Genomic DNA, 21,716 nt, shown 5'->3' with positions numbered 1-21,716 from the left:
TGGTACTAGGAGAGACATCCATGCTGCAGGAGCCTGGTACTAGGAGAGACATCCAAGCTGCAGGAGCCTGGTACTAGGAAAGGCATCCATGCTGCAGGAGCCTGGTACTAGGAGAGACATCCAAGCTGCAGGAGCCTGGTACTAGGAGAGACATCCATGCTGCAGGAGCCTGGTACTAGGAGAGACATCCAAGCTGCAGGAGCCTGGTACTAGGAGAGACATCCATGCTGCAGGAGCCTGGTACTAGGAAAGGCATCCAAGCTGCAGGAGCCTGGTACTAGGAGAGACATCCAAGCTGCAGGAGCCTGGTACTAGGAGAGACATCCATGCTGCAGGAGCCTGGTACTAGGAGAGACATCCAAGCTGCAGGAGCCTGGTACTAGGAGAGACATCCAAGCTGCAGGAGCCTGCTAAACAGATATGCTGAACCAGGATGTAAAACTCTTTCCTCCTGCAATGTCTCTCTGGTGCCCTCATGTCAAGCTCTGTGAAGGGTTACCCAGATGTTTTCAAAAGGGGAACTTTTTAGATAGTAATGGTCATACATTATAATCAGATTCACTATTTTTCAATCATAACTTTTATATGAATACCATTTTTTAGAGTACCAAATCAGTAAACGTGGTTTCCAAAATTATATTTAAAACTCTATTCATTAATTATAAATAGACAAGTAGTTTCTTTTTAGGGTGATGGGCATGTTCTAAAAATTAGATGGTGGCAATGGTTACAAAGTCAGTAAATATACTAAAATTCATTTAATTGTATACTAAAATGAGTAAATCTTATGGTACATAAATATCTCAATAAAGCTGTTTTAAAAAACTAGACACTATATACCAGACATTCAAACGGAAAAATAGGCATACTATATATTTAAAGGTATGAAAAATGCTAGATCACCTGTTTTTCCACTGTCAATTTGTTTAATAGTTTTAATACCGTTATCAGATATTACATGCCTATCCAGTCTTCACATTATTTCATCTGTATGTTTTCCCAGAGCTGTATTTCATGACTTCTATAAATCTTTTCCAGAATGCTGATTCCTCTTGAGAATGATATACCACTCCCAATTAAGGTTTCCGTTTGAATATCTTTGAATATTTTGGGAAAGATTTTTACAATATTTCTATAATCATCTTTAGTATATAGTTTGACTATCTCGGCAGCAAAACCATATTTGTGTTTCTAGGAGATTTGCTTTTTAACTTATTTATTCTATTGAATTGAAATAAATCTTCCGAGATGGTGGCTGAGGTTGCAGATTATGTTTGTTTTGTGTTCTTGTTGAAACAGTCTCATCTGGGAGGTTTGTTCGTAACTTGGGATCACCTGAGCTTGCGGCAACCTGGGTACAGGGCTGCCATCCGGGCTCTGTTTCCTGAAGCTGACCTATGCCTCAGCTGACGGATGCAAGGGGTTCACTGATTAGCTTCTGGTTTCTGGAGTGCGAAGGTTAATGGCTTTGTAGAATTGCATTCATTCCTATTTATTTTCTAACTTAAAAAATTTCTTTTAAATAAAATATAAAAAATGGATACCTTTCAAGAATTAACCAATAAAGTTCTTTGTATCATCTAGCCAGCACAGTGCTTAGAACATAGTAGGTGATTAATAAACGGATACAAGTGAAAGAATAAAATAACTAGGTAAAATAAACCAGTGAGATTTTAATGTGTGCCTCTACTTTGCACTGAGGCAAGCGTCACATATGTGGGTCGATGACAGGCCTTCAGTTTGGGTTTACAGACAGCTATCTGAGTAAACAGAGAAGCCCTTTACTTTAGACAAATATGACCTAGTGTGATGTCAGGTTGGAATGTAAAGAAAAGCCCTGAACTTCCTTCTTATCTTTGTCAAGTCTAAACCCTGTTAAGTAATGGAAAGACTAATTTAGTACAATCTACTCATTTAGTTTTTTAATACTCTGACAAGATAAATCTGTTCTAATATCTCAAGTTTCTTCCTCTTTATCCATCAGCTTCCCAGAAAGTTGCTGGATATACCGAATCATTAGGAGCTTAAGGTCCAAATACAAAATTCAAAGTATCTTGGTCTCTATTCATAGCAGCTGTTTCACTTCTCCCGTGCGCTGGGGCGGCCATGAGTCCCCTGGTCCCCTTACGCTGCTGCTGCAGGAGGGGGATCCCCTGTGGAAGCAGCTCCCTAAGTTTCCACTTACTACCTCCACTCTGGGTTTGCTGCGTTAGAAATACGTGCTAAAACCCGAAGGAACTCTCTATAGATGCACCAAACATTCTTGTTCCCTTTCTCTCCTTTCTCAGCTAGGATCTTTGTTCATTAATCTCCAAAATTTCAACTACTCTCTCTACTGACTCCTTTCTCTCAAAATGTGAGTGTGTTAAAGGCTGTTTCATACTATTAATATTAATAGAAACATATAAACAACAACAAAAGCCTCCTCCCAGACTCTTTTTCTTCTAATGGCCCTTCTTTCTTCTCTTTTGACAACAAGCTCCTAAAGAGAGTAGACTTCCTTTGATCTCTCTATTTGCTCCCCTGGGTTGCTGCTACCATTCCACTCACATGGCTCCTTCTGAGATCACTAAATGACTTCCCCAAAATAAGAACCAATGGAGACTTTTCAGTCTTAGACTTACTTATTTCCTGGATGCATTTGGAATTATTGATAACTCTCTCCTCAGAGATATCCCTTCCCGAGTTTTTTTTTTTTTTTTTTAATAAATTTTCTTTATTTCAGCATATTATGGGGATACAAAAGTTCAGATTACATATATTGCCTCTGCCCCTCCTCCCCCCTCCAATCAGAGCTTCAAGCGTGTCCATCCCCTAGACGGTGAGCACCGCATCAGCCCCTCAAATCAGCCCAACACTCGATAAATGTGCTCTTATTTCTGTCCCATACGTAGATGTTGTTTTTCGCCAGGGATCCCATTTTTGACCCTATGTTCTGTTTATTGACATTAACTTTCGCTTCAATCAACATGCTTTCATTCATAAAGACCTATCTCTCAACAGGTTTTCATTCACCAAGATTTCTCCCTGCTTGGGTTAGTTTATTTAATTTGGCTGTAGAATATTCCTGTAGAATCTGCACTTTCTAATTTGAGAGTTTCTAAATTCAGAGTTGGCTTATTACATGTTTATTGTTATCTTTTGTCCACTGAATACACTTGTAGGCTTGAATATATCTCAATACACCCTGAGCTGCTCATTAATCATTACTGCCCCCTATATTTTTGGGGAATCCATTCTATTATTTATACATATAAAAGTTCAATATAAGTTCATTAATTTAATGTAATTTAAATGAGCATTACATTTTCCAAGAACTTGGCCAGGCAGATTCATTACTACCCCCTGGACCTTTCTTGACTACCTTTTCTTTTCTGTATATGTCAATAAAAGACTGTAAATGGTAAGAGATTCCAGAGTTTTCCATAGTCCCTACTAGGGGACGGCCATTGTCCTGTGAGGAAGGGGAGAAAGGCAGTTGTGTAACCCAGTCTGGCTGAGAGCACACTTTGGGCGGATGCGTGATGGAAGGTCGACACAGCACAGAGCCAGGGCACTCAGCTGGGTGAGCAGAACACGGCCTGCTGTCAGCTTCCATTGTTCCCTCAACAGAGCACCTTTGTGCCGGTTCATAGTGGCCCTGTCTACAGTGAGACTTGAACCTTCAGCCTGACCACCAATCTGTCCCTTCAGCACCCCTAGAATTTAGCCATGCTGGACAACACTGTGGTTCCATTCTTTCTTGCCCTACATCTATGTTCATTATGTCTCCTTTGCTTGGCAAGGCAACATTCTAATGTGGCACAACAATCTAACCCACTTCTTCCCTAGGGCCTACACTGATTCCTTAAAGTTAGCTTTTCTTATCTCCAAAGTAATGCTTTTTGTACTTACTGTCATAACTCACATCCTTTTCAGAGTTTGGTGTCTTATCACCCCTAGAAAACTTGAGCATCTCAAGGGCAGAGATGACGTCTTATTTCTTTTCACATCTTCTGTGAAGCTTATGTAACATGTTAGAGTTTACTATTACTATTATACAATAGAGGTTAGCATTACTATTACTAAATGAATGAGTATCTCAAATTTAATCATAGCAAATGAGTTAAGATTTGTAAAATGCACAGCTTAGTGCCTTACACAGAGTAAATGTTATACAGGTGTTTTCTAAATAAAATGAAAGGTTGATAGGACATGAGTTTGAATTTGGGAGGACTATTGTTATTATAATTAATGAAAATTTGGTTTGTAATTTATTAATAGACTCAGAGATACTTTCCTCTTTATCACTAGACTTTTACTAATGTGGAATCATGGGTAGAAACATCGCTTTCTTTTTATTATTCTGTTCCTTTTTCTAATTACATATCATTTCTCTCACAGTGATAGTTAAATCTCATTATATTTAATGATTTATCCATTTTCTGCTATAACAGTTTTATCAGTGACTCCTTGTGTTATAATCTCATTATTTCACAAAATTATATCCTATTTGTTAAGAATAGTAACTGTTACCATGATTTTTATCTTCTTCAATGCTCTTTTTAACGTCAATGTCATAGCTCCCTTTGTGAAAAGATTAGACATTTTTTCTCTTCATTTAGTATAATTCTGTTCAATGCTGCTTTCATTATATAGTGTCTTTTACTGTATTTTGCTATTTTATTTAAAGAATTTCTGTGTCTGAATTGTGTGTTTCATCTCTATGACTATTTCTTTGAGACAGAAAACATGCACTGAAGAAACCTAAATTATTAAATATTTTTTCTTTCTTCCAAAGTATAATATACTTGTAATGAAATATTGAGTCTTTAGTCCTTAATTTCTATTGAATATATATGTTTCTTTATGGGGAGTTTTTAACTTCTTGATTGAGATACAGTTTACACAAGGAAGTTATAAAGTGTTCAATTGAGTCTTCTGGGTACATGTTAAATGTATAAATAGAACATTACAGATTTTCATCATATATTGCCTTGCAAGTAAATCTGACGCAAAATACACAAAACCTTGTGTAAAAAAAGGGTAGGATGCCCATGTAATCTGCTGCTTGTTTGTGTCTATTACACAATAATGTCGTTTGAGACTATTTTACCCTATTGGGTTAATGCCAAAAATGTTCTAAAGCCAAGGGACAAATTGTGTTTCTGAATGTCTCTTTCCTTCCCCAAGACCTGGTAATTTCCTCCCCATCCCCAATTTTTAATGTAGAAATTTTAAAATATATTTGTGTATGTGTCACATAAAGAATAATATTATGATCCCAATGTACATACCACCAGTCTCAGTAACGGCCAGACTTGTGTCACTTTTAACCTTACTTCATCATCCATTATGGTAATATTTTTTAAATGTTTAAACATTTTCACCTAAGTGATACCAAGAAACTGATTCCTTTTTTAATCTGAGTCGTAGGATCAGAAGGAATACATTTTCTCACATAATTTGTATATATGATCAAAGGTGCCAATGCCTTCTGCTTGGCATAGTATTGATCTCTGGAAAAAATCACCACATTGCTTTTCTTTGACGGAAAAGCAGTTAAATGCATTTTTTTTTCAGGAAAAGAAGTCTCAGTCACTTGCTCAACAAAAAAGGTTCCTATGTTCAACAAAAAGTGTGGCATTGCTGTCTGGAGCCTAGTTTTTTGATGGCAGTCTTAATGTAGTTAGCATATAGTCTTCCTACATTAAATCTTGGCTATACCAAGATTTGGTTGCAAAACTTGGGCAAATTACTTATCCTTTCTGTCTCAGTTTCCCCATGTGATGATAATAGTACTTATCTTACCGAGCTGCAATAAAGATTAAATACATTAATACATATAAAGAATTAAGAAGAGTTTCTGTAAAAATCACACATATATTTCCTATTATTATTCACTTGAATCACAAATCTATTTTAAGTTTGAAAGAGTTGTGTATCCTGAAGACATGATAAGGATATAAATTTTTAAAACTTTAAAAAAAATTATAGGTAAAATGCAACATTGTAATTATGAAGAAAAATACATTGTCTCCTTTGTCCTTAAAAATCGTCTGACAAGATTACTTTTCAGTATTTAATTGAAGATTTCTTAATTTAATGTTTTAAATAAAAAAAAAAAATCTTGGAGAAGAAAATTGTTGCCAGAATAGATAATGTTCAGAATTATAAAAATGAAAGCACATGTGAGAACAATTTGTTCATTTAACTTTCCTGGGATTCCTGTAAAATCCAAAGACATACCATGAAAACCCAAATACACAGAAAACATTAAAATATAGTTAGAAGAAATGTCGCTGTACATTAAACTCTATTCTTAGTATAAGAGTCTCAATATGACCATTATGTTTTAAAGGGTTTTTTTTTTTTAAAAAATACAAGGTTCTTCTCTGGGTGATTTTAAGAATCTAAAAAAAGGGAGAGAGAGAGAGAGAGAAGGCATAAGAAGAGAAAAGAGAGGAGAAAGGGCAAGAAAGGTGATTAAAATATTTTGGAAGAAGAGGATCCACAGAGCAGCCTGGCATGCAGTGCGTGTGTTGAGCTGTAGAAACCTTAACATCCTGGCCCAGGAGTCGGCCAATCAGGGGGCTGAGAACCACATTTCCATAATGATGATTGGCTGGTGGACTGGAGGCTCTGCTGAGCTGTGAGCAAGGGGAGGAAATGCTCTGCTGAGAAAAACAGCAAAACAACTTTCTGGCTTTCTGTTGTTTATTGCATATTCTCCAAATGATTGTAGTGATTCATCCTTTAGGAAAGCTTGTTTGGAAAACAAAAGAGGCACAGTTGTTCACAACAAAAGTGATATTCAACAGCGAAAAGAGCTGAGTATAATGGAACTCTTTTATTCTTCTTTAAAATAAACTTTAGTCTGATTTCATCTAACCAAATATGTTAAGACTTCCTAGGAGATGCATAAGGATTGGACTTAAATTATAAATTAGACAGAGGTTACTGTTTCTGATAAGCATCGCTGTTTTAGTCATCTTCTGTCCACTTTATTAAATGTGTACAAATAAATATATTTCATAAAGTGTGAAAAAAATTCTTAAATTCTATTGCCCAAAATATATTTAATGCTGACACAATTAAGAGACTTCTGCCACTCTCCACAAAGAAGCTATTTTAGGCATTTCCTCCACCCTGCAGTCACATACATGTGAAAGTTAGAGATACATTCATCAGTGTGTTTGGTATTGCTCTCACAAATTTTTACACATATATAAAAATCTACTAGTCATTAAGTCATATGAAGTTTTAAAAATGACAAAAGGGGAAGCAGAGAAAGGCAGGTCAGTAAGAAAGATGGAGCGGAAGGTAATGGCTGTATCCTGCTGCTTCTAGGTAGTTTTGCACTTTGTTGTACTTGTTTTGAATTCAGACAGAGCAGTGACAACATTTCACCTACAAGTTTTTAAAGGCAGGTTTACAAACATTGCTTCCACAGGCCATCTTTGTGGAAATGAGAATAACTCTACAACGCAGATTAAGCAGAAGTATTCTGCAGTCTCTCGCAGTGACCACTCCTTGGCTAGCTAACAGACCAACCATTCAGAAGCAATTTTCTTCAGGCTGAAATTATGTGCTGACCTTAGCAGATCACTTCCCATAATAGCCCTTCCCCCACCCAACGCTAAATACAATCTGTCTCCTACTCACTGTAATAACGTGCAAATGACTGTAATTTTGCAGACAAGAAACAGCCCAAAGTGAAACGTGTCTAAACAGAGGTCGATTTGAAAAATCAGGGCTATTACCTAAATCTGTAAAATACATATTGTAATAAAACCAGCAACAGCAATCTCCAATAAGTAGTTTTTTAAAAATGTAGCTTGTGTTTTGATCTTTTTTATGCACCCGGTCTCCACTGGCATAAAAGAAAAATCCTTTTTCAGAAATGGTTTCATTACATGCGATGTAAATTGCCTTACTTTGCTAACTGATCCGCAGACCTTGCTTGGGCACCCGTTCAGATACAGCAGCGCACACCACACCACAAGAGCCTGAGCCAAGCGGAGGTACGATTTCAGACACTTAACACTGACCTACATTGCAATTCTTTCAATGCGAGCAGTATACAAATGTTTTCCTTTAAAAGAATGTGCTGGTTTGCTACATTTTGCTAGGTTCTCTAGAACTGCAAGACATAAAAGATTCCAATTGTTGCTTTTTCTTTTTCTTTTAAGGTGGAGGACTGGGAGAAGGAATGGGGAATTACATAAACACATGGGGTTTATAAACATATAAAGTTCTTCAACTTGATATTTCTTTACTATTAAAATTCGTTGTAGTCGTAAATCAATTCATGTAATATTTGCTTTATATTATCTCAACTTGTTTAAGCTAACCTGTGTCATAAAGACCTGTCAAGACAATCATTCTCTTCTTCCATGCAGGGTCTCTTTGCCATAACTGAAGGAATTTAAAATGAAGGTGAGTTAACAAGGCACAGAATGAGCTAAAAAGTTAACATGGCGGTGTTATACAATGTATATAAATATACATATTCGCAAAATGTATATTGGAAATGTTGAAGAATCTTTCATGGCAAGGGGAACACCATTGGTGTCTTTCTTCCTTAAATCTGCTCCCCCCCCACCCCCACCAAAGGATCTGAAAGTTTCTCGTGCAGGGTCCTCTCTCTCCACTGTAGACCAGCTTTTTGGTGCTTTGTCTTGGTCCAGGGATATTTCAGGATAGTGCAAAACATCAAATGTTTGACTAAGAACATTGCTTATCTATTTTTGGTGACAGTTATCAAGGAATGGATGTTGTTAAAAGTACTCCACAGAATCTTGAATTGGATTTAGTATGCAGGTGTGAAAAGGCAGGGAGAGACTTTTTCTCCAGGAGCCTTTTAGGAAGTCGAAAGTTAGGCTGTTACCAGTAGGTTAAAACAGTGAAGACCTTCTAGTGTTTGTGTGGTGTGTACTAAATCACTAACTCTACGTTCCCTGGAAACCTGGGCAGGACACCTGTCCACCAGCAACCCCAGAGAGATAAGAATCTTTCTCCATAATCTTCCTGGATAGCCAGTAAGTTTCTCATTATGTCTACATTAAGTTCCTTTTCCTATAAAGAAAGCCCATTTCCTGGTAAGTTTTATTTTTCATGACTTTGTTTTCCACTTTTTCCCTTGGTCTTGAGTAGATCTCAAGTGCCAATGTTGGCATAGATTTAGAAAAGCTAGGCTTAGGTGTAGACTCTCTCCCAAATAAACAAAAACTAAAGAAATGATTTTTGATCCTTAATTATATACCCCAAAGCAGAGGAGAGAGGCACCAAAGAAAGACCACTATGTTTTCCTGTAATTGAAGCCCTTGGCCTCCTCAGCATTGAGATCTTCTGCCTTTAAAAAGGATGAACAGTCTCTCTTGGGGACCCTCTGATTACCTGGTAAACAACATAGTATACGCGTGGGGGCAGAATCGATCTTGGGGTCCCAGTGTGGGGGTGGTTATTGGGGGTGTGATAATACTCTTTAACTGCCCCTTTACACTGTCCTCATGCTCCATTCACCTCTGCATTCCAAATACTCCTCCCCTCTACCTCATCTCTGAGTAGCTATGCACTAAGATGTAAAATTACAAAGGGCACATATTATACATATTGCATATTACGAAGTATATGCAAATGGATATTAGTATGGAGACAAATATGTTTCCAGTTACCTTGATAAGAGGTTAAGATAAAATTTTCATCTCTATGAATGCAGTTGAACTTCCCAATTTTGTGAAGAGTAGCTCTGATTTTCAAAGCTGGTAGTTAATTATCTTAGTTTCAGTCATCCATTAGCTGGTAGTCCTCTGAAGCCTCTTGATTGGGCCCTTTGTCAAACAAAACAAAACAAACACAGGAAAAGCCGGCAAAACAACACTGATTTATTCAAAAGTCTCCTGGAAGACTCTGGGAAAAAGGAGATGGGGGTGGGGTGTAAATTGAGTGTGGAGTTGTTGGAATGGAAGGAAACGCTTTCATTTACCAAACTGGTTCAGGTTAAATATGTGGTCGAGATGGGCATAAGCCTTCATCTTCAGCCAGTGGGAGTTTATCCAAAAGGTTTAAGGTTTAGGTTTAGGTGTTGAAGCTAGGGTTAGGTTAGATTATTAGAGTATCAGGAAGCCTAAACTTTGGTTTTAGTTATACTAAAACGATACTGCAGACTCTGTGATTTGCCTTTAGCAAGGGAATGTATTGGAGGAGCTCCTACCCTTCTTCAACCTCACTGGGTCTCATTTTTAAAGTCCTTTGAAGTCCTGTTGTTTTAAGAGCTAACCATTGATTTTTCCAAACTAATATAACATATGGGGTAGTCATGGGCTCCCAAAGGCTGAAATGTAGGTGACACCACAGGGACACAGGAAGTGCCCAAGAGTGATCTGGTCCTTTGAGAAACCACTCTTCTAATAAAAGAAGAAAAGTTAAAAATCACCATATGGTGGTGTGCTGTTTATCAGTGAGCCATACATAAATGTAAAATCTGTATATTCAAAAATATAAAACAAACCTAAAGGTAAAATGGAGGATCAGTGGATATCAGATATTTAACTTGCCCCATTTTATTTGTTAAAGAACAGCTTTGATTTGAATACAGATTGATTTAGGGAGATCTAAGAACTATTATAGATTGCATTCCTCTGGTTTATATGTCCCAATAAAGGGTGGAAACTGCTGTTTATTACTATTTGCAGCATCAAATCTAGTTCATTTACGGTAGTGAAACAACTAATTGGCAATTTTTTTATGGACTAAATATATTGAAAGCTCAAACATGAGTCAATAGCCATTACTTAAAACATGTGACATAAGTATTTTTATTGATCCATAGAGTCAACACTGAATATTTACGTCATAAGCTATCTTCTGCTAGCACTAATTCACTGTACGTGTCCCTTTGAGTCAGTGAAGACACATTCTTAAATTGCAATTGTCATGTGGAAATTACAATCCCAGTAGTACTGGATCTTTAAAACTTGGGATCATGATGCTTTCGATTAAATTCACAGCACCCTTTGGCTTCAAAATTTCCATATTCCATAAAATTTCCATAATCCCTAAAATAGTGGAAGATAATGAAAAATTAAAAATAAAATGTGCTCTAAAGGCTTAATATATATAAATACATTAGCTTAAATGTATTAACTTTTATAGTAAAATACTAAACTTGTTATTCATATTAACCTCCCTTATCCTATGACCTCACAGTCCCATTAACTTGGTTGCTGGCATTTGTTCTACAAGAAATTGTAAAATATTTCAGCGTTTGTGGATTGCAGCTGTAGCAGTCAGAGGATTTAGGATCTCCCTCGCCCACCAAGATAGGGTTAAAGATTTGGGGGAAGAGGCATTCTGACGATCTGGCGGTTTAAAAACGCGGACGGGCACTGTTTAAAGGGTTAATATTTCTAGTATATTTTTCTCCCACAAGTCGATCTTTTAAAAAATTTAGGGTGGCTAGCTGGGGACTTGTTTTAATTTTTTTTTTTTTTTTTTTTTGGGAGCCATGTAACACCAGGTGGAAAAGATTTTTTACTAATTCCAGGGAAGAACCATTCACGTAGTGTTGGTTAAATGGTTGCCCGCGTTCACACTTCAGTGCTTGTAGACCAGAACACTGGAAACAAAAGGGTTACTTGTTTCCCTACCACCGCCTTTACCCCCAGATCGATTTTTCTTATTTAATCAGCGAGTAAAAAGAGACACAGGGAAAAAAAAAAAAAAAAATTGCAGGAAGGGCAAAGTAGTGGGGGAGGGTTGAAAGCCAGAAGCTGCAATACAGAAAATCAGTCTTGGGAGTTGGGCTGCCGAGTCCTTGGAACAAGGAAGGGAAGCCAGCAAAACGCTCGCAGTCTTTTCCACACAGCCAGCCTCCCTTTTCTCCTCGCTACGCGCTAGTGGCTCATTTGGCTTCCCTCTGCCACCGAGCGATCACATACATTATTTCCCCCAAGATAACACAATCAAACTTGTATTTACCGACATCCTCTCCTCGCAGCCAGTTTGAGATTTGTTTTAATAAATAAGTGTTTTATGTGAATGATGTAGTAATTGAAACGGGCGCACCATTTTTTTTTTCCCTTTTTACTGCGGGAGGTTCCTCAACCCCAATCTGGTTGGAAAATAAAACGCTTTGTCTCCACAACCACCCCCCACCGCACCCCCACCCGCTCTCAGTGTGTGTTTTATACGTGTGTATATCTCAACCCCCTACAGTAGCCAAGAGAAAGCAGCTAGCCAATGAGAGAGCCCAGTTTCATAAAAGCTGCTCTCTGATTGGCCTAATGCGAAAGGGCATTGGGAACAAAGAAAAGTCCCTTTCAGGTATAGAGGCTGAGAGCTGCTTTTGCTCCACTCCCCCTGTGTGTGTGTTGTGTTTCAGTCCTGATTTCAGTGTTGCAGAACAAGCTTGTTGTGTGTGTGCGCCAGGGGGATTTTTGTTTTGTTTTGTTTTTAATTTTAATTTTTTGCTTTTATAAAAAATACACAGGACGGTCTGTGACATTTGATGGTCCATCTTCTTTAATAATAAATTTGTTGAAGAGATTATAATTTCCAAAATAAAGCGGCTGCAACCAAACACATTCAATGCAGTTAGAAGGAAAAGGTCAACTCGATCCAATACAGACCGTAAGTACGGTTGCGTGGTGTGTCTCTATATAGCACTTAGCGGGGACTTCATGCAGGGGAATGTGCGAGTTTTATGCATAGAAATGAGGAACTAGTTACAGGGTTTGGCTTTTGCATTTAGAACAACAACCCAAGAAGGGTGAATTTTATTCAGTGGAGGGTGAAGCATTTGTAACTTCTTCACACAAATTAAGCTTGACTGGGCACTCGGGGTAACTTAGAGCAAATTACCTTTTGGGCTCTAACCCAAAGGAGAATAAAAGTGACACAATTACATATCCTGGTCTGCAGTGTCAGTTCTCTAGCTCACCTTACCCCCTCCCTCTCCTGTCCTAGCTGGGTAGACCCCCCTCCCAAGCCGAGCCAGGAAAATGGGGGTAAGGACAGACCAAGCCGATTTCTGTCTCCTGTCAGATCCCAGTGCCCAATAATTTAATATTAAAGAAGAGAATAGTCACCCATTAAATGTAATGGTTATAATTACCATTTTCCATCTCCTTAAAAAAAAAGCAAGCAGCAAAAATACCATTAAGAGGGAAAAAAGCCCCACCCAACCCAAACAAACCTACAAATAGTAACAATCTTGTGTTTATTACAGGACCAGGCTTGGGCGCTAGCAAAATGTTTTTCTTTGTTTAATACATGAGGGGGTCCCTAAAATCCAAGTGGCTGGCGGCGGGGGCGGGAGGCTACCCCCTTCCCCAGGCGTCCCTGGCCCTGGCCCCTTGGGAAAGCCGACAAATTGGAGATAAGTTGAGGAAAGGTTTATAAGGTGTTTCTTTAAAACATCTGCTTTGCTCTTGTGCTCATTACATTTCACTCCTTCCGAACTTCCGAGATCCTAGATCTCAGAGAAATGTTTCACATTCATAACTTGTAGCTTCGCCCACTGCAGGGTGGGGGAGGCGGCGGGGGGGGGGCGGTGTGTGCAGGGGGAGGGGAGAGACCTTCAGCTTTTTTTTAAAGACCAGATCAGTATTTTCTTGATACGCTTGTCACCATTTTTGTTCTCACGACAACCAATTGAGCCCTTGATCCTCACGTGATGTGAAAGGCTTGCACTGTAACAAAATCGCTCCTTTTAGATGGTTGGTTGTTACCAGCTCGCCCATCCCCCTCTCGCAGCCCCGACATTTCCAGCAAAGCGACTCTCCACTTCCAATCCATCAACAATTCATTACTGCTTTTAGCTTCCAAACGCCAGCTAATTAAAAATACTAAGCCAAGCTCCGAGGCCATCTGACTAAACACAGGAGGGGGTGGGCGACAGGAGGAGGAGAGAAAAAATAAATAAAAGGGAGACGCACCGTGTGCTGCGAGAGCAAGGGGGAAAAACTCCTGAAAAAGGTCGCCTTAAAAAAAAAAAATCTTTTTTTGACTCTAATTATCGAATTACCACATGACTGATTGGCTTCAGCGACAGAGGATATTCCCCTCCCCGCCCCCGGGAACTATACTAGGAACTCAGTTCCTTTTTCTTAAAACAACATAAAACAGGAAAACATCACATCCTTTAGGTTTCCAAGACTGAGCCCATTTTCAACGCCGTTATTCCCCCACGCCGCCGCCCCCCGCCCCGAGCGAATGCGTTATAACTGGTCTGTCAGCGCCCTGGGTCGTCGGCGCCCTCCTCCTCCACACCTTGCTTTTTCTCCCTTGCCCGGCTTCTCATCCCACCCTTTCTTCCTCCTCCTCCTCCTCCTCCTCCTGCCCCCGCTCTTCTTCCCCCTCCTTTTCTCTTAAGTTAGTTCAAGAAATCAAATCTGTCAGGACGGGCGGAAAAATGCCACTTCCCGACTAACAGGCGGAATCCAGCCCAGATTTTCAGTCCTTTCTTCTTATTCTTTCTTCCCTTTCACTAATTTATCCCGATGTTAGCACATTCTGTCTTGTTACTAGCGGACGCCTGTAGGTTTGCTACATGGGATCATTACTTACTGATCACGGTGACTCTGAAGTCTGGAACTGAAGGCGGAATGTGAAGTTGGGAAAACTTTTTTCTCTAAGCTCTCTCTTTTTTTTAAAAAAAAACGATTATTCTCGATGCTTGTTAAGAGGAAAAAAAACCTTTGGTGCTTCTGTTGTGAATGTGAAACATTATCTTCCAGCTGTACTGTGATACATTTTTTTAAGGAGAAAAGGACTCCTGGTCCGTTTGCCAAAAGGGGGGTGGGGAGGTGGAATAATGTTATCGAGTGATTATTCTGGCTGAGATGTGTTATTTGGTTTCTTCCTTCTTGATCATTTGGTGTTTAAGTAAAATGAGGCACAGGCTTGTTTGCCGAGTGGAGTGGGAAAGGCATTTTGATTTGCTGGCCTAATTAAAAAATGATAAAGGATTAAAGGTAAGCAATGTCTGTGTGTGTGTGTGTGTTTGTGTGTGTATGTATATTTATTTATTTTTTTCTTGACAATCAACTGTTAAAAAGGGGCTGATCCCTTTAAAAACCGTTTTAACTGCTCTTTGTCAAACACACACTCATTTGCGGTCATTGAGGCCACCTTGGCGCAGATCACTTAAAGTGTATGTCTTAATCAGTTTCCCGTACAGTCAGTAGCACCATATTTAACAGACTGAGCAGTTCTGTGACCTAGGACTAAGCTAGAATTGTTTAGATGTATTTTTTTCTCAAAAGGCAGATATTTAACTTTTTATATAACACTGTCTTTTCTATCAAGAAATGCTCTTAAAGACATGTGTATTTGTATTTCCCCCCCAAATTGTATAAGCTATTGGGAAAAAAGAGGATAGGAGAGAGGTATGTATGTGTGTGTGTGGGGGGGGGGGATTTATTGGTTGTTTTTTTTCTGTTCCTTACTGGGAACAAAATCCAGATTGCCCAGACAATTTGTAAAAGAAGTACTAAAATTAGAAATAAGGAAAATTTAACAACATTCTATTATGAAAACTAGCCTCAGAACTTCCAGGGTTTGGTCTTTTAAATTGGAAGATCTAGGACATGTTTAGGGATGTCTAAAGCCGTGTTCCTTCTTCTTGTCTGAGTGTGCAGGCTGTGTTTCTGGGGTTGAGATATCACATGTGCCAGTCAAAAATCCTAAACTTTAGAAAAGAAACACAAAAACCTTTCTGGACTTGAATCAGATCCTTAGGATATTTTAATGCTTTTTTAAAAGTGACTATCCTTGTGGTGTTGATAAAGGGATTTTCTTTTAGCTACTGTAAGATGCTTACTGTCATGGGTGTGTTTTTGGGGTTTGGTTATTTTCTTTTAAATCTGATATTGGACTGTGGAGACAATACATGAGCCACCTTACTCTCCATCCTTCCCTGTACCCCTTACTGACTCCCCAATATTAATCGTTTTTATTCTGGTAACACCCAGACAAGAAATATTCGACTTTTCCCCCCTTCACAGGAAAAGGTGGACCTGGACTGAAGGGTGTAAAATCCCTGGACACATTCGTGGGGCAGGAAAAAGAAGAGGAAGATTAGAAGATTTTTTTTTTTTTTTCTTTAAGAGAAAGCCCAGCGGAGCTAAACGAATGTCCCCTCATCTCCAAAGGAAAGTTCATCGGATTTTTATTCTAGAGAGCTCATCTTCAGGATGTCAGTGAACATTTCTACTGCAGGCAAAGGTGTGGATCCAAATACAGTTGATACTTATGACAGTGGCGATGATTGGGAAATCGGGGTTGGAAATTTAATAATTGATCTGGACGCTGATTTGGAGAAGGACAGACAGAAATTTGAGATGAATAATTCCACCAACACCACAAGCAGCAGCAACCCTAAGGATTGTGGCGGTCCGGCGTCCAGTGGGGCCGGTGCTACCGCAGCCTTAGCTGATGGCCTAAAATTTGCTTCTGTTCAGCCCTCTGCTCCCCAGGGGAATTCACACAAAGAGACCAGCAAATCAAAAGTGAAAAGGAGTAAAACTTCTAAGGATGCTAATAAATCTCTGCCTTCTGCTGCCTTGTATGGGATTCCCGAGATCAGCAGCACTGGCAAGAGGCAGGAAGTCCAAGGGCGCCCTGGAGAGGCAACTGGCATGAATTCAGCGCTGGGTCAAAGTGTGAGCAGCGGCGGCAGCGGCAACCCAAACAGCAATAGTACCAGCACCGGCACCTCCGCTGCCACCGCGGGGGCAGGCTCCTGTGGGAAAAGCAAAGAGGAGAAGCCAGGTAAAAGCCAGAGCAGCCGAGGCGCCAAGCGGGATAAGGATGCGGGGAAATCCAGGAAGGACAAGCACGACCTGCTTCAGGGCCACCAGAATGGCAGTGGCGGCCAGGCCCCTTCTGGGGGGCACCTCTATGGCTTTGGGGCCAAGAGCAATGGAGGTGGCGCGAGCCCCTTCCACTGCGGGGGCACTGGGAGTGGCAGCGTCGCCGCTGCAGGGGAAGTTAGCAAAAGTGCCCCGGATTCAGGGCTCATGGGAAACTCTATGTTGGTAAAGAAGGAAGAGGAGGAGGAGGAGAGCCACAGGCGAATCAAGAAACTGAAAACTGAGAAGGTAGGATAAAGTCGCCTTCCTAGATGTCCTACTCTCCTCTGTGTGCATTTGTGTGGGGCTGTGGGGGTGTGCCTCTTGTGTGCCTTACACTTCTTTGTGCTTTCTGGTTCTTTGTGAGATTTCTGTGATATGCATCCTTTAACACCGACAGCTGATGTGGGGAGTTTACACGGGTGCAGGTTTGGCTTTTGCTTGTGCTGTTCTTGCTGCTGCTGCTTGTGATGCTAGTGTTTGGGTCCCCAAGTGGGAGGGCCTGAGCGTTCTAAGGACCTTTTGCCCTGAAGATGGGCTCCTGGCCAGTCAGCAAGTCGCGGTGTGTGCTTTTAATAGAAAATCTTTCCTTCACACACCCACTTGACTCTTGTTCTGGTTTCTCCCCTTAGGAGAGTGTCTTCTGTTTTAATTTACTGGTCCCAGTATTGCTGGTAATGTGTCGTTAGGTGCAGGGTTCAAGTTCCTTCCTTGGAGGGCAATGTCGAGGATTCTGATTTATACTCCACCCTCATCGTATTTATTTTTTCATTACTTTCTCCAAAATAGTTCTGTCATAGGGTATCCTTGGATGGGTTCTTGCTATTGATCCTGCCTTAAACCCCCAGCTTGGTGTGTTGGGTCTTTGGTTTCATAACTGTGCAGAAAAACTGGACGGTTTTGGTGGCTGTTAGCACCCTACCCTAGTTCCCTCACTTAGTTCTTAGCTGGCGATTTGAGAGTGTTATCACATGGATACCTAGCTTAACTGGGGAGCTGGAAGGTTGGTAAGAAGAGTGAAATAGACTTGGTGGGTTGATGTTCTTGAAATGTGAAGATACAGCTAAAGGGGATGTGGACAGTTAAGAGTGAAGCAGAGTACTAGAATTATGCATTACATTTGAACAGTGTGGATAGTTGGTGTAGGCCATTTGGACACTTTCTCTCATCTTTGTACAAGTCTGTAGTTAGACACTGCCTTAGAAAAACTGCCTGCAGTGTTGTGCTGCTTAGTCACAGAGGCCAGTGTCTTACTGGTCTGGTAATTGTTGTGCCTTGAGTAAAGTCTGGGTAATTGAGAAGAGGCTCTGTCCACTAGGCAGATTGAAAGCAAGTTGGGGGTATGTGTGATATTTCTATAAAATTAATCTTTGGATTAATCCTACAGGTTGTTGCTTGCAGAAGCAACGTTTCTATCATGTGGTTTGTGGTATGGTTGTTTGGAAACATGCTTATTAAATAATTTGATATTTTGCTATTTCTGACTTGATTGGAATTATGTAAGTGGTGGTAACATATCTTTGGGTAATTATCTCTGTGTAAAAATTGTTCACTGCTTTCTATTTAAACCTTCGTATTTTTGTTTTTGTGGGTTCAAGATTTAAGTTGGAATACAGGAATAAAGTTTTGATTTTAGAAGGTGATGGAGGTACATTAGGGCATAGACAATACCAAACTCACAAAAAGCCTCCGTACACTTTTTATTCATATCCCCTTGGTCAGATGGCATTTTACATTGATGAATTTAAAAGACTTTTAAAAAATTTCAGGTTTCAATTCTTATGTTTAAAATGTGTAGTTTCACATAATTTCTACTAAAAGGCATTCTAAAATCTTCTTATTACTTAGTACAGTAGGGCATTTACTTTTGTTGCCAATAGTCTTCAAATTGCAGTTCTAATCTGCTTTAACTATCTAGATGAATTGCCCTAATCCAGAGCTCACAATGGCTGTGGTTAAGGAGTCAGAGCCATTTGATTGGATTCACTGGCTGCTTGGAATGTGGGAGGTACTGCCCTTTTGCATTCCCCTTAGCCTTTTAATCTTCCAGCCAAATGTTCACATTCAACAATTTTGTTTAGTTGGCAATCGGAACATTACAGTATCTCAAAGGCTGCTGTCATGGCAACTGAGATTAGAGCGTGGAGTCATCTCTCCAGTTTTTGTGTTCTTTTTACTTTCCACTCACAGAGGAAACTAACTGGATGAAGAATGGAAGAATTAAATTATTCACATACATGCAACTCACCTTCAGTCAGAGCAGTATAAATGTGGTAATATGAGTTACATAAATGAAGAGCAGACAGGTCATGGTGGGTCTGGGGTGGGGGAGGGGATTCGCTCCTGGCCCTGTGCAGGAGGAATCTGCAGCGCCAACTTTAGCCTTTGGAGTTGGCACGGGGCCCCTCAGGGGCTTTGGACCTGCTGTGCTGGCCATTCTCTATCTAGCTGGGGTGTGGAGCTCAGACACTGTACCTTAAGATTTTCCTCCCCACCCCAACCCCACCCCACCCAGAACTACTTCTCTTAGGAATGCTTTCATCCCTGGCACTCAGACATGGCACTCCCTTGCTTGAATGCCACCCAGGAAAGTAACTCTAATTCCACTAACTAGTGGTTGTGTCAAATTAGGCATCAGTTCAGAAAATAGTTCCTAATGATACGAGGCTATCTATTTACCTCTACTAAAGATTTGGAAGGGCAGGCTTCATCTGACAAAATATTTCAACACTGAGGCATCTTTGAGAAAGGTTTTTTTTTTTTTTTTTGACATTTTATGCCGTGTTTTAATTTCAGCCTTGCTTGATTATCTGGCTTTGTGAAGAGTCCACATGTGAACACCGAGGGAGAGTTGTATGCATGTGTGCGAATTTGGTTTTTTTCTGGTTGGAAGGTTCACAGGAGATTCATAAGACTTGCTGTCACCGGTTAATTTTCACAGCGTGCTTAAATGTCTATTTTTGGTCTGTTTATTCTGTTTCTTCACTACATAAAGTCATGTAAAACATGATAAATTGGACCTTATGAAACCTAATTAAATCAATGAGTGTTCTGCTCCTTTATGTGGAAACCACAAGTATGTTGTAAAAGTCGCCACTCCCTTAATACGTGAACAAAATCAAAACATGCCATAATTCTAAGATGTTTGAGCTATATTTCTATAGCCCATTTCATAGTTAAACCACCAGTGTGACATGTGTGAATAAGTACATTTGATGGGTTGGCTTTTGGTTGTTAAAACCTGCCTCTCCACCTTCCCCTCTTTTCTTTTGAAGCATAATAGCCTTGTATTGAAGCTCTTGTTTATGTATCCTCCTTAGCTGTCTTACAGTTTTGACTTATCAGACAGGGGGAGCATTTGGCTGGGCTAAATAAATAATTATATAGGGTTTATGAGTTTATTTGATCTCTGGAAAATTTGAAAATACGTAGATTCTTAAAATTCTTGAAAGCAGCTGATATAAAAGGCACAGGAGGTCATGAAAGGCACAGGAAGGCATTTAGTTGTGTCATACAGTTGTGTCTCAATACATATTCAGGGATGAGAATCGTGTCTGTAATACCATATTGCTTTCGTTAAGATGGTCCTTGTCGTAAAAGCAGTGTCTAGAAATGGACTTGTTTATAAAGGATATCATTCATTGTATTTTATTCTCTTGTAGAAGCCGTTTTACACTTAACTAGGGAATTCTGGCACATTTTCTAAGTGAGTGTGAGCAGTTTAAGAACATATTTTGATTAATGAGTTGTGGACGATATGCTTTTTTTAAATATATATACTGCCTTGTATGAATTCTGCTTAGAGAGTGCAGTTTATCTACTGTGAAATAAAAGGGCAGAAAGGTCACTTACTATAATTAAAGAACAAAGTCCATTGTTGTTGGACAGCAAACTGTTTTGAAAGCTACATAAGGGATTTAGCTGTTAAAAACCTTGGTAACTAAGGGTGGCTTCCAATCAGCATTGACCAGCTCCTTACTTTTCTATAGGCTTCCTCAGAGGGTGACAGGGCTTTTTGAGGTGAGTGCAGAGGGGCTGTCCTTTCCCCAAGGAAGTTTTCTGTGAGAACCCAGGGAACTTGGAGTATTTGAGTGATCAGGTCCATCACTGAATTCTGAGTTTAGTGTTTGAAATCTGTTAGGTTTGCTGGAGAGATTAAAAACACACACAGCTGATCAAGATTGTGCTAAAGGAGGTAAATAACATTTTGCAACTTTTAACAACTTTGCAAATAGTCTGTAAAAAAAAAAAAAAAAAAGAGTGGGAGGAGGGATTGATGGTCCAAATGTCATGAGGTTAAGAATGCTCTTCAAGTGAAATTACTTGGCTGCAAGATGTTTTTAATTAGAGTGTTATAAAGACTTATTTTTCCTAAGGAGCATTTTATAGTTAGTAAATGAAATGTATGCCGAAAGTGCTAAGCAGAAATCTCCCTAACCACAGAGGTGTTCAACAACCAGATTCAAACAACATGGAAAGTACCATCTGTTCTTCGTTTTCAGCATGAAAAACAGGGATTGAATGGCTGAGATTTGCTCCAATTTTGATGGTGTCTGTGTGTGTTTTTTTTAATTTAAAAAAGTTCACCTGGTACTTCATAGAAACTCGAAATTGCGGTAATATGAGCAACACTGTGAAAACACATGTTCCTACATTTATTTTAACCAGTTCCACTTTTATTTAAAAGATTTCCAGAAGCCCAGCCATTGAACATTTTATAATGGTTATTCAGTTCCTGCAGGCAATCACAATGAGGGGTCAGTTCTTCAAAGATCTGACTATTTAGTCAGTACCTGAATTATTCTGTCAATTTTCCCCCTGGAGGCAAGGGCGAGGGGGGGGAGGGGGGGAAAGGCTCTCAGGGCTAAGGCTGGTCAGCGT

The 21,716-nt window shown here is 39.7% G+C and overlaps 1 protein-coding gene across 2 annotated transcripts in view; it reads left to right on the top strand.

Moving 5' to 3' along the window:
• Positions 1-12,317: 12,317 nt before the first annotated feature.
• ZNF608 (zinc finger protein 608) overlaps positions 12,318-21,716 on the top strand; it is a 105,405-nt gene continuing 96,006 nt past the window's right edge. Inside the window, exons 1-2 of one of the 2 annotated variants that reach the window (XM_069491888.1) lie at positions 12,318-12,612; positions 15,990-17,084. In XM_069491888.1, coding sequence (XP_069347989.1) covers positions 16,179-17,084 — 906 coding nt within the window. In that variant the 5' untranslated portion in view covers positions 12,318-12,612; positions 15,990-16,178. The remainder of the gene's footprint in view (positions 12,613-15,989; positions 17,085-21,716) is intronic. The other variant, XM_069491889.1, reaches the window with a different exon arrangement.

This window comes from Eulemur rufifrons, chromosome 17 (genome assembly GCF_041146395.1).
Source record: "Eulemur rufifrons isolate Redbay chromosome 17, OSU_ERuf_1, whole genome shotgun sequence".
In the NCBI taxonomy this organism is placed as follows: Eukaryota; Metazoa; Chordata; class Mammalia; order Primates; family Lemuridae; genus Eulemur; species Eulemur rufifrons.
The sequence above is the reverse complement of the archived record's forward strand: the minus strand, read 5'-3'. Positions and strand labels throughout refer to the sequence as shown.